General features: G+C 58.2%; 1 protein-coding gene across 1 annotated transcript; it reads right to left on the bottom strand.

The window, feature by feature from the left end:
• Positions 1 to 1,680: 1,680 nt before the first annotated feature.
• On the bottom strand, positions 1,681 to 2,073 carry LOC133626896 (corticoliberin-like). The gene has a single exon (XM_062008826.1). It carries the CDS (start codon positions 2,071 to 2,073, stop codon positions 1,681 to 1,683), a length of 393 nt encoding a protein of 130 aa, XP_061864810.1.
• Positions 2,074 to 13,547: the final 11,474 nt, after the last annotated feature.

Consider the following 13,547-nt stretch of genomic DNA (forward strand, 5'->3'; position numbering starts at 1 on the left):
TTTTCAGTGCAGGAAAAAAACTCCAAAATGCACAGGAATGGGCTTTTTGTTTCCTGAGCTGGAAGGGGCTGCAGGGCTGAGCTGGCCCTGGGGAGGGGATGCCCAGGACGCTGGGCTTTGCAGAGGGCTCTGTGTGCAGCCCCAAAATACTTTTACCCCTTCCTCAGGGGCTGCTGTGGAGCAAACCCTCCCCCTGCCATGGGCTGTGCCCCAAAGCCAGCCCAGCTCCATCCTGCCCCAGCACAGCCCCACAGCAGGAACGGCTCCAAGCACAGGGGCTGAAGCAGTGGGGAGGGCTGAGGTGCTCTTGCTGCTGCTGCAGAGTCAGGAGAGCTCTCACACGGACACTCATCTTCCTCCAAGAGCCACCCAGCTCAGGTTTCATTAAAGCTGGTCCCAGCCTCCTGCTGTGTGTGACACTGGAAGGCTCAGTGTTGCGAGGCAGCAGCTTTAGGGGCTGAAGCCCTGTCCAGAGCACAGCTCCCAGCCTGAGGCCCTGAGCAACCCCCTCTGCCAAAGCTGTTCCTGCCCCAGGAAGGCTGGAGGACACAGGGCTGGCACCCACAGCCGGGGCCAGACCCCTCATGGGGCAGGAGGATGCACCAGCACCTGCCAAAGAGGGAAATGTCCCCTCTGCCCCCCCAGGGATGGGCCCCACAGCTGCTGTTCCCCAAGCACTTGTCCTGCCTTCAGGAGGCACTCTGCAAGCAGCAGAAATCTTCCTCCTCCTCCTCCTGCCAAGCCCAGGGGCCTCAGCTCAGCCACCCTGACCCTCCTTCTGCCTCAGCAAGCCCTCAGCTTTCCAGAGGGGGATAAAAGTGCTTCTGAGCAGCTCTGGCTGCCTCAGGCTGGGGGTAATTGCCTCAGGATTCACAAACCAGTCCTCTCTTTCCTCGCAGTAATTACTCCTTTCATGATTTTCTTACCTTTTGTCATAAAAGGAGAAACTGTACCTTTACAGAAGCAAAGCAAGCAGCTCACCAAATGACCACAGAGCATTAGCAGCAAGAGGAGCAGCTTTGTCCTGTGTCACCACCAGCTTCAGGCAAGATCAGACTTGGTTTGTGAGACCCAGGACCACTCCCTGTGGGATATTTTTAGTTGCCAAGGCTGGAGGTGCTGCTGCTGCAGCCCTGGGAAGAGACCTTTGGGGCTCTGTGGGATGCTGGTATCTGGCTGCAGGGGTGATGGTGATCAGTCCTGGGTCCTGGATGAGAGCAAAGGGCTCCCAGGTGATGGCAGTGAAGTCACTGGTGATGGGAACAGGGTCTTGGGTGATGCTGATGGACAAGCCTGTGTGCATGTGCACACACACACACACACCCCCCTCCCACGTTCCCACAGCTGCTGAGTGGTGCAGTTCACACCTCTCCCACCCGAGGAACCCCCTGAGCTGCAGCCCTCGGAGCTCTTTGTGCCACCACCTCTCACCCTGAGATTGCTCCAGCATTCATCAGGGATATTCCCCCCTCCCCAGGGGCAAGAGCACAGCAGCAGGGGCAGGTACGAGGGCAACTTTAATGCACAACAGTGAGAGCAACACACGGGACGCAGCGATAGGCAAAGTGAGGGGGGCTCCCACGGCTGCTGGGCAGCAGCATCCCCCCCCTTCTCCCCTCTGCCCTGGCTGCTCACTATAGGGTCAGTCCCACCCTTTTCCTTCTCCAAAACGACCTTCCCTCATTTCCCTATACTCTGCAGCAAGAGCTTATTGCTGAGAGCCTTCTGGGCCAGTCTCTCCTCCCGGGACATCTCCAGGAACTCGCGCAGGAGGTGGAAGGTGAGATCCAACGAGTTGGGTTTCCCCTCTCGCCTCTTCCCGCTTGGAAGCCCCCGGCGGGTACGGGGGGCCGGGGTGGGCTCTGGCCCACGGAGGTGGCACAGTCTTTGGGGCACTGGGCCTGCAGAGGGGACCAGGGGTCGCGAGGTTCCCGGCCAGGACTCCCAGGTGGGCTGGGGGGCCAGGGTCAGCCTGCGGGATGGGGCCCAGGGCCACTGCAGGGACGAGCAGGTCTCCGAGGGAAGGAAGAGCAGGACGAGGACGGAGGCAGCCGAAATCATCCTGACCCGCATGGCAGCTGCTCGGGGAGGGGGCTAGAGACCTGCAAAAGCCCCCCAAACATACCCCCTAGACCCTCACATCCTCCCCTCTGCAATCAGGGAGCATCCGAGGGGCTTCACACCAGGAGGGACACAAGCCAGAGGAATAAGACACACCCCCCCCATCCCTTTGTGGGAAGACCACCCCCACCGATAACGGACACCCCCTCCCTGGGACAGGACCTCGTGGGGGGCTGGAACCCCTCTCCCAGGGACAGGACGGCACCCCCACAATACCATGATGAGACCTCCCCAACCCCACCCCCGCTCATGGGACACCACCGGCCGCTCGACGGGACCCTCCCGAGAGTTTGAACCTCCCCTTGAGCTTCGGGACCCCTCCCCCGAAAGACCTGGGACCCTTCCCCTGGCACAACACTTCGTCCCAGGAATCCCCCGACCCCAGGCAGGGTACCCTCAGGCCCCGGGTGCCTCGTGCGGGGGGAGGCCGGGTGTCCCGGGTGTGGGGACTCACCGCTCGCCACCGCTCCGCCCGCCGGGACGCTCCGCGCCGCCGCGCGCCCGGCTCCGCGCTATATACGGGGCGGGACCCACGTGACCGCGCTGTACCGGGCGCCCCCCCGCGAGGCGGGCCCGGAGCTGTCCGCGGTGCTGAACGGCCGCCGCGCTGGCGGGGGGGGGGGCGGAGAACGGCGGCAGAGGGGTCTGGGGTACACGGGGAGTGAGGGGCGGAGGGAGGATGGAGGAGTTAATGGGCAGGGGAGACGACACGGGGGCACGGGAGGGGTGGGGGGAGTGTTGTGGGAGGGTCCGTGGAGGGGTGGGGAGTGTGTGCAAGGGGGCAGAAATGGTTTGGGGGTGTCTGTGAGCGGCGGGGGGGGGATGTTCGGGACATGGGGGTGTTTGGAGAAAGGGGGTTGCGTGATGGATCTCCGCCCTCGTGTGTGGCAGGACCATGCAGCCGAGCCCCCGCTCCCGTGTCACACCCTGACGTGTTTCAGGAGCTCGGACACGACCCCACACTCAGCCTCCCGAGCCCCTCAGAGCGCAGGCACAGACAGCCCTGCCCGGCTCCTCCGACGGACTCACTGCCCCGCACCACGCCGGTGGAAACTTCTGCGGAGTGATCTTCCCCTGTGGCAGAGCAGAAAACGAATGGATGGCGTTTCCGCAGCCAGGTCGCCTGGCACAGACACACGCCTCCGGGCACAAGCCCGGGGTGTGATGGTTGTCTGTCTGGGCACAAGCCCGGGGTGTGATGGTTGTCTGTCTGGGCACAAGCCCGGGGTCCTCACGTGTGCCTCCCTCCCTGCCGGAGCTCCCATCATCCAGCACTCGGTGCTCAGCAGCCACTGCACTTCACAAAAGTGCTGCTGTTTCTAAAATTAAAATTCCCTCGTGAGGAATAAACATTTCAAGAGAAAAGAGGGAGGGAAAAAAAACCCTGAACCAAGCAAACAAAGCCACCTGAAATAGAACTCGAATGAATGGCAAGAACCCCCACAACCTCCTCCAGGTCAGGAGCCACCTGAAAAACAAGAGCTCTGCTGCCTTGTGGGGGTGTCGCTGAAAGGGGACCCGGGGATTTGGGGGTGGGGGCAGCTGGGGGCTCCCCCTCCACCGCTAAATTAACCCCTTGCAAAGCGGCCATCAGAGGCACAGGAGAGGGGAGCATCTGCCTCCCTCCTGCTTTGTGTGCCAGGCATTGTCTGAATCCTTTTCTTCCCTGAATCATTGAGACCCGATGCAATTTCCAGGGCTCCACCTGAGCCTCCTTTTCCCTCTCTCCCCCCGAAGCCTGAGCCTGTCCCTGCCTGGAGCCCTCGCTCCAGCTTTTACCCCCGTAGCCTCAGACCATTTTTCTTCCTTTCAGTCCATGTGGTCATTGAATTGTAGGGAAGACGCCGAATCCAGCAAGTGCCTCCTGTACTCGTGTTTTATTTGGGAAGTTCCACTCAGAAAATTAAAGTAAATAAGTGTTTCTTTCCCTCGTGCCCTCAGCAGTTACTGACACATTCAGCCAGAAGGGCCCCGCGCTGCCTGGGGATTCATTATCGGCACTTTTAGGGACGTCACTGTCTTCCTCTCGTCAGGAGCGTGAGGAGAGACGCGCTAACGATGCTTTCGGGGGTGCCGAATTCACCCCTGGGCTGTGCTGGCTGCCTTGCAGAGGCACAGATCCGGCAGCCACGCAGCTGCTGGGAGTCAAAGGGGCTCCTAATTAGGAGCTTTTAGCACTCTTGTCTCGTGAACAACAAGTCACACGCGGCAGCCGGGGCTCGGCCGACTGCGGCAGCGGCGGCGCTGAAGTGTGGCCGAACTTCCAGCAGCTTCTCCTAAGGAACAGGAGGAATCTGGCAGCCACTTTCCTCCCTTTGCTCCTTGGGAGCTGGCACCCACCCTGGTCCTTCACAAAGAGCCATGCCGGGGTTGACAAAGCTCCTCTGCCTTCCCGCTGTGTGGGGTGGAGGGAGGGGCTGTGGTGCCCATCCCGCTCTGGAGATGGCATCTCCTGGGCTGACGAACCTGAGATTGACCCTCATGTTTCACCATTCTCAGGTTAGACAGTCCTGGAGATGCCCCTCGCTCGGGCAGCCACTGCCCCCCGCGCCCTGTGTCTTGTGCCTCGCGCCACGTGCTCACCCAGAACAACCTTTGAGGGATTTGGAAGAGAGAGAGAGGAGCAGCAGCCCCTTGGCTCTGCCTTCCCATGGCAGCACTCCAGCTCCTCTCCATCCCTGCTCAACCCCTTCCCAAGGAGATGGTGGTGGGAGGCTCTTTTCCCCTGGGGCCGCTGTGATACACGGGACTGAGGCTGTTGCAGCGAGAGCCTCTGTCTGTGCTGGGCTGGCAGCTCACCCTCTGTGCTTTCCTCCCTTTTTATTTCGTTCTCACTAATGCATGGTGCCACAGGGGCTCATGGCAGCACCTGGTACCATTGCTGGGGCTCAGCATCCCAAAGTGGGTGCTGAGAGGGGCTGGGGGAAGGCTGTGTCCCCAGGCTGGGGATGCTGCCATGAGCCAGCTCAGTGGCCGGGTCTGTGGGTTTGCCAGCCAGTGGTGGAGACTTTTGTCATTGTTAGCAGGTGACACTGAACTCTGTTTTAACAGTGGGGTTGCTTAAGGGACCTACTTGATCCTCCTAACACCCCCAGTCGCCTGGCCCTGCAGCCTCTCACATGGGCTCTGACTCACTCGGTTGAAATTCCTGCTCAAGCCAAGCTGCTGCAGCACTCAGACATCTTCCAACCCAATCCAGACCAGGCAAAGGGCTTTGCTGCTGTTGGGAACTGGTTGTGGCCCTGCAAAGTGTGGGCATGAGGAAGGTTGAGGCCATGTGCAGCCACCAAGGCAGGAGGTGCCCAGGGTGTGAGCTGCCTTGGGCCAGGACCCAGAGAGTGGTCAGTGAGAACCATCTCCAGTGGAGCCATAAGCGTGGGCTTGGAAAGGCTGGGAAGAAGTAGGATGGTTGTGGCCACAGGCTTTGCCCTCCCTGTGCTCCCAAACTGCTCAGTCCTGGGTTGGTGCTGCACTTCAACACGTGTCATGATTTGGCAGCAGTCTTGGAGAGGCAGCCCGCAGAGCCCCTGGCTGCAGGGGTCTGTGTCTGGCTGTGAGGGGCAGAGCCCCAGGCTCCACGAGCTCAGAGGGGCCAAGATCACCCAGTGCCTCTGTGACAGGGGGACACTGGGGCTTGGGGCTGCATTTCTCTGTGTTAGGCTCATTGGGTGCTGCAGCGTGGCCAGAGCTGGGCAGCGGAGCTGGGGAAGGGGCTGGAGCAGAAGGGTGCTGGGGAGGGGCTGAGGGAATGGGGGTGCTCAGCCTGGAGGAGCCTGAGAGCTTTTCCCCTGAGAGGGGTGTCAGCCCCTGTGCCAGGCTGCCCAGGGAGCTGGGGGAGTGCCCAGCCCTGGAGGGATCCCAAAGCCGTGGGGCTGAGGTGCTGAGGGCTGTGGGTCAGTGCTGGGCTGGGCAGGGTGAGGGCAGGGGGTGCACTCCAGGAGCTTCAAAGGCTTTTCCAACCAAAATGGTTGTGTGATGCCTCCCCAGGCCAGGAGGGTGCCAAAGCAAACCAAGAAGGCTGGGCTCAGGGGGAACCTGTGCTTGGCACAAGTTAACTCTGCCTTCCCTGTTTTTGATGGCTGCCCATTCCTGGAAACACCACTGATGGTGAGTCTGCCTGCAGCCCAGGAAATCCTCTAGCACATCATCATCTTCACACTGTTTCCATGCCTGCTGCAGCTCCCTCGCTGTGACTCCACAGCAGATCCCTCTCCTCACCCCCACTCAGGAGCCAGGGACTGAGGGGACTGCCCTGCATTTGGGAATTCAGTAACCAAAACCTGCTGCCTCTCTGCTGGGCTCCCAGGCTGGCTCCTAACGCCATGGGATGATGGAAATTGTTTCTGGAGGGAGAAGGGGGGGGGGTCTCTGTCAGCCTCATGGCAGTGATTTGCTATAAGGGTGGAGAAACAAGTGCTAAAAGCTCATCAGTGAAAACAAGGGAAGTGGCTGAAGGAAGCAAAAGGAAGGGGTTTTCCAACTTGGTGCCACCAAGCTCCATGCAAGAGGTGAGTGGGTCCAGAAATGCCCTCAGGAGAAGGCACAGAGGAACCTGGGTCCCATTTACCAGCCTCTTTCTGGATCTCTCATTTCTCTGGGCCCTAACACATCCCCATGGGTAGGGACTGAGCCAGATGCACCTCCAGGTGTCCCGAATTTCAACAGAGAGACTCTGGATGTGCCCAGGAGCAAAGCTAAGAAAAACCATTCCAGCAGAACCCAAGGGGATTGCAGAGCTCTCTCTATCAGATACCTCTACCACAAACCTGTGGTGGACTTTGGGGTTTTTTTAAAGCCTTGCAAAGATCAAAAACCAGAGGAAAAGCCAAAGAGAAGTCGCTTCTCTGAGCAAGGTTGAGCTTTAGCGAGCTGCGACAGAGCAATGAAGTAGCAGCAGATGCCTCCCCACCTCCCACTTTGCAAGAAGGAGCTGAATAGAAACACAGTCAGGACTTCTAAGAATAATTAGAAATCATTTCTGGAGAAGGGGGAAAGAGAAGGGGAAAGAGAAGGGGAAAGAGAAGGGGAAAGAGAAGGGGAAAGAGAAGGGGAAAGAGAAGGGGAAAGAGAAGGGGAAAGAGAAGGGGAAAGAGAAGGTGCAGGGCAGCGCCTGCCTTACCTGAGCTCCCGCAGGGGTCTGGGTGCAGTGAGGCAGCGGTGGCTGCCTGGCCCTGGCCCCCCTCACCTGCTCTCCTCCACCCTGCCACCCCAGCAGGGCTTTTATGGCCTTTCTTGTCACTGGTTGCATGGCTCCAGGCTGCAGCGACCTGCCACGCTTTCTGCTGGCTTCCTGTTTGCTCATCGCGAGCGGCTGTGGTAAAATTTCCATTACACGCTGGACAGACGGGGTGGCAGAGAAAAGGAAAGCAAGAAAAAAACCCCAAACCCCCAACAAACCCCAGCTCTTGAGTTTTAGTGGTTGTCTCCACTCATTTGAAAATGAGACAGGTCCCAGCAGGGAGGCAGAGGGAGGTGAGGAGGAATGGCTGCGGGAGCTGCGGAGCGTCAGGTGCCAGGTCCAGCCTGGGTGTGGAGCTGCTCTGGGTCCTCCCTCCCCAGTCCTGAGGGGACAGTAAGGTCCTGTTCCTCAGTTTAACAAGCAGCAGAGCCCCATTCCCTGCTCAACAAAAAAGGTGTGTTTCCTAAATGCTGCTTCTCTGAGTAGAGCCAGAGCACAAGGTAAAGCTCCATCCTGCCCTGACTGAGGGCTGCACGTGTCCGTGTCCCCCTCCACCTTAAAGCCACTCCAGCTCGAGCAGATCCTCCCATGAAGCCAAACCCTGAGTGAAGAGCAGCTCCTGTGTCTCACAGCTCTACAAGAGCAGATCTGGAGGAGACTGATTAGTTTTGATCCTCTGTCGATCCCAGAAGAGCTGTTTTGGCTGTAAAATAGGAGAAAACACAATAAAGGTGAAAAACCACCTGTCATGAGGATACAGATTCTGCCAGAGGATCCAGGCACACCTGCAGCAGCCTCCCTTGGTCTAGAGAGGCTGCAGAGCGGCACATGCACAGGACCCATGGCCACGAGGCAAACTGCTCCTCGCCACCTCCCCCAAGGGCCATTTTCAGCAGGTCCTGCAGAGGCTCCTGGGCTGCTCCAGCTCCAGTTTCAACCTCAGCCCCACCATTGCCCTGGATTGGCCCCATGTCATCCTTCTCCATGCTGGGTCTTGCTTTGGAGGGTCTAAAACACCCCATTGTGCTGCTTTCCAAGCTGAGATGCGGCTGCATGGGTAGTAAGGACAGGGGCTGGTGGCTCAAGGACCACTGTCCCTTTTCCAGAAGGCTGCAGCCCAGCTCTGCCCCAGCTCCCTGTGTAAACACATTATCCCAGGCAAAGCTGCAGCACCAGGAGGTCACTGTGCCCTTGGTGTGCAGATCTGTGGTGGGAACGACCTGCAACAGCTCCTGGGCTGCAGCAAGCAGCGTGTGCATCCCTCTGTGCCAGCAAAGGCAGTGCTGGGCACAGCCAACACCGTGGTGCCAGCACCGGTGCTCAGTGCTGCCCATCTGAAAGGTCTATTCAGCCATCAGAGTCACATCCTCCACACAGGGCTCAGAGGGCAGGTCCTGGTGTCAGAGAGGCTCTGGGTCTTGCTGTAGTGAGTGGGGAATCTGCACCTCACCCCAGCCCAGGCTCGCTGGCAGTCCCCAGGGAGATGCCTGCAGGGAGGCTGTGAGCCCATCTCCAGCCCTGCCTATTCTCCTTTCAGGGCTTCTCTTTTCCTCCCCATCTGTGTCAGGTGAGGGATTTATCCCAGCCCAGGCTGCTCAGAGACTAAGTGGTGCCTGTAACGAGCTCGTTAGCAGAAGCTGTGCAGCTCAAACCCCCCTTTTCTCTATCACAGCTACTGTTGGTGTGAGAAAGGAAAGGAGGGGGCACTGCCTGGTCTTTGCTTTTTCTTTCAGTTCATTAACACAGAGGGGCAACACTCAGGATGTAGGATTCCTTCCCCTGCACTGACCAAGTGTTTGAACACCTGAGTGTTCCCTGGATCATGGCTCTCTCCCTCCGAGGGACCCCAGCTCGGATGCACCCAGCAGACCCCGGCACTGCAGAGACCTGTGCCCTTGGCATGAGCTAACCTGCTTCAGCCCTTCGACCCCAAGCCTGCAGCCTGCACCCACGGGTGCTCCACGCTGCACCAACCCCTCCCCAGCACAGCAAAACCAACCATGGCCAGTCAGTGATGTGTCTGTCCCAACAGCTCTCACTCTTGCACTTGGTGTGCAAGAACCCTGCTGCTGCTGCTTTTGCACCTGAGGCTCTGCAAGTTGTCAGCAATACAGAAACATTATTTCCTATGAATTTATTAACACAACTGTAGCAGCAAGGAAGAGAGAGGAAACAGCACAGTTTTGCAAATGTATTTGCCGAGCCCTGGGAAATAAAACAGTGTCTGAAAACCTCCTGGAGCCCTCCCGGAGCCCTGGCTGCTGCCGCTGGGGGTTGTAGCGAGTTTCAGGCACGTTGTAATCTCCCTGGCTAATGAATGGTACAAAACACCGGGGATACAGCTCAGAGAGGCAAGGCAGATGAGCTGGGCCGGCTGCTAAAAGCCTCCAAATGCATGTGCACAGAGGTCTGGCCACTGTTAACCAAGCTCTGCACCCCCCAACCCTCTGCCACTGACCTCCCCAGCAAATGCCACACTGAGCAGCCCCATGCTGGTGGCTGGATCAAACCTTCTGTGGTGTCTTGGCCACGGCAGACACTGGGCACAGAGCTCTGCAGTCACCAGCTCCTGCCTTCCACCTCACACACGGCCAGTGAGAAGAGCAGAGCAGCTGCACAGCCCTGCTGGGAACATGGCTGAGCCATCCACGGGACTTGCAACAAGGTCCTGAAACAGGGAGAAGTGTCCCCAAAATGCTGCACCATAACGTCCTGAATGCTGGAAGCTCAAGCCATGGACACTGTGGTGGACTCTGGGTTCCTCCTGAGCTTTGCATCATTTCATGGAGCTCTTGCTGCAGTTATTCACTGCAGGCCAACAGAGCCAAACGAAGTGTGTAGCTGTTGAGGGCCTATAAGGTGGTTTAAATGCCTCTGATTTTTTAAGTGCCTCTGTGGTGAGAGAGCTTGACCAAGGATCTCACAGAGATGGTGTGAGTGCAGCTGGAGGTGATGGGCAAAACGTTTCCAGCAGCAGCAGGTGACCAGGTTTGTGCTTCAAACACTCCCCATACAACAGCCTAAACATACCCCACTTCTCATTGCTGGCTTGATACCAGCTTCTGAAAAGCCACCTGTCAGCAGAGCTTTTAATGCCAACCCCGCCAGAGGTGGCTTGCAACAGATTTCCTCATTTATGGTGAGCTTTATGTACTGATATGAGCTTTTTGGGGGTTTTTCATTGGCCAAGATTGTACTTGCAGAGTTGTGGGCTGGAGCTGCCAGGCCTGCAGAGCCACATCAGCACTGCAACGAATCGCCAAGTCCTCGGGTGAGCAGTGGGACCAGCACCCAAGTTTCAGCCCACAAGTTCTGCCTCTTTCTGTACAAATAAGAAACAAGAGGGTAGGAAGCTCAGGAGGAAAATGAGTCGTTTATTCTGACCTATTGATCATGGGGTTGCTTTCCAGCCTCACCAAGCCCAGTTGTCTCAGGCTGGTGGCAATGAGGTATTTCATCTGTTTCAAAGCAAACCAAACCCATCTGCTGCAGAAAGAGAAAACGCAACCTGAGAGTTCTCAGGTGCTCCTGCCTCGAAATGAGTCTGTTTTCTCTTTGATGGTCAAGCAGTTATTGTTCTCCTTTTTGGGGGTTGGTTGGTGTTTCTTTTTCTAACTGCTCGGGTCTATTTTTAGTGCTGAGGGGATGGTGTTCAAGAGCCTCTATTTCTGGTCAGCTCAGCTGTGGGTTGGGTCGCTCCAGCCACTGGGGAGGAAGTTGAGCAAAGTTTATCCTGGTGCTGGTCCTGGTCCTTATGGTGAGGTGGGAGCTGCTTGTGGCAGGGGGCTGAAACTGAGCCAGTGGGCACAATGAGATAGCAACAAATCCAGTGTCTTTGGGAGATCTAACGGCTGCTTTAGTGGGAGAGCTGGAAGTGTGACACAGCCTGTGTGCAAAAAGGTGGGTTTTTTCCTCTCCCTCTCTCCATTATTGCCACATTCAGGCAGAGGCCCGTGGCTGCTCCAGAGGTGGCTGTCCTGCAACATGCCCTGCAAGATATTTGGGTTGGAAAAGACCTTTAAAATCACATCCTTGTGTGCTGCTCGGCCGTGGCTGGGCAACAGAGACAGCAAGCTGGAGCCACAGCAGCGTGTCGCCTTTCCCAAGAGTGTGTGGGGAGAGCTGAGCTCAGCCATGGCAGCCGGACACCCCTCACAGCCCGAGGAACACCCGTCGTGCTCTTGTGTGTGTGCTCTTGTGCTCTTGTGTGTGTGTTTTTCCACACACACAAGAATGGCGGGAACCCCCCTCAGGGCGTTTCGGGCTGCAGCAGCGGTAGGGGCAGCACTGGTCGTCCTCCCATGATGCAGCCTTGTGGCCAGGGCTGCCTGAGAAAGCCTTAGATCAGTATCTTGGCCAAAAAAGGAGAGTGTTTTCATGTGCTCTGGGCCTTGCCGCTGCAGCCTGCGAGGGGCCGGCATGGCCGGTGCCGGGGAGCGCGCGTGCCGGGGCAGAGAGAAGCGGAGGCGGGAGGGAAGCCGCCCGCCTCCCACACACTGTTTCCGACGTGGCGTGTTTGCAGCTCGTCACTAACAGAAGACATTGAACCTCACAGAGGTGGAAATGGTGGGGTGGGGGAGAGGGGCCCGATGGATCCTCCAGACCAAGGCCGTGGCTGGCTGAGGGGATCCAAGATGGCGCCGCGGCCCAGGGACAAGGGCGATGGCGGCGGGACGGTGCTGAGGCCTCTCGCCGCGGCATTCAACGCTACGGTCGCCATCATCACCTCAGGCGGGGCACGGACAGGAGGGGAGGGGAAGGTGCCGTGGTTTCAAGTGCTGGGAGCAGCCCACTCTGGGGGAAGCAGTGGTGAGGGCACGGGGCTGAGCTGCTGAGGCACTGCGAACCCCGGGCTTGCTGCCACGAGGTGTGCATCTGCTGAGGGAAAAGGCAGATGTTCTGAGGACAATTAAGGTTGGATGGGGTTAAAAGCAAGAGTTGCCCCAGCTGCCAGGGTCACTGGGACCTTCCTCCACCTGAGGTGCTCCCAGTGTGGAGGAAAGCCCTGCAGACCTTAGGGCTGTGTGGTTGCTGTGGCCATGGGACAGGGTGTGAGTCACCTGGACCTTCATGTGGGGTGAGTGGAGGCCATGCAACACTCCCCTGTGCCACCACGGGTGTGCCAGCCACGGGTGCTGGAGACTGCCTGGGTGCGTGGGTGGCATTCAGCAGCCTGGAAGTGCTGCAAAACAAGTCGTGGCCGTATGAGGTTCTGGTGGTGCCTTCTCTTCCCCACACCCTTCACACCCCCATTTTTATCTTCCCTTCCCATAGCTGAGCGTGCTGTAGCTGCTGTCTGTGCTTCTGACAGGCTCACCAGGGCTGTGACATGGGTCGTGGGTGCAGGATACCCTCTGGTACTCTGTGTGAGTCACAGCCCCATGGCACCCCGTGCTTCTCCATCCACTTGCCTCCCTGCACCACCTCCTACATGTTTCCCATCGAGAGCTGTTATCAGGGGCACAGAGAAGCTGCATCCTTCTCAAGGAGTTGCTGTTTGTGGATGAAGGATGTTGAGGGGGAAAAGGGTGCTTTCCCCCTCGAGGAAGTGTTGTGGGATCTTCACCTGGACCCTGAAGGCAAAGCCTACTCAAGACCCACACACATCCCACCAAGGAAGCCAACAGCGTGGCTCAAACAAGGTCTGCTGGAGCTTCTGCATCAAAGATCACGGCAATATTTGTTCAGGGAGTGGAGCATGGTGTAGAGAGATGGGGTTCCTCCAGCACTGAGCTCCTGCAGCCCAGAGGAAGGACTCTGGGTGCAGACATTCCCCCATGGGCCTGGCCATGCCCTCGTCCCAGCGCTGCTCACCTGGTGCCCCAGCCGAAAAACCCTGCCTGTGCCTGTCCTGTGTTTGTGCTTATGAGCTCAGGAGAGCTTCCACCTACGCAAGGAGCTATTTTTAGCAGGCACTAATCAAGTGCCAGAGCTGGCTCTCAGCGTGCCTTTCAAGCCCAGGGCTCGTGCTTCTGCGCTCACAGGAACTCGGGCGGCTGCTTTCGTTTAGGTTTCAGTGAGCTTGTTCCACACGCAGCAGAGCAGGGGCGGTTATTTCGGCTGATCACACCTGAGCCCACAAGGAGTTCTCACCAGGTGACTCTCCATTTTGGCAAGGGCCTGGCAGAATATCCCCCTCCCAGCTCTGCTGCCCTCGCTGCCTGCTTTGCCCAATCCCCAGGAGCCAGCTCTGAGCCTGCAATGGCCAGATGAGGGGTAGGTTTGCTTCTCTCAGCCCGTTTCCCTC

This window comes from Colius striatus, chromosome 16, assembly GCF_028858725.1.
Source record: "Colius striatus isolate bColStr4 chromosome 16, bColStr4.1.hap1, whole genome shotgun sequence".
Classification (NCBI taxonomy): domain Eukaryota; kingdom Metazoa; phylum Chordata; class Aves; order Coliiformes; family Coliidae; genus Colius; species Colius striatus.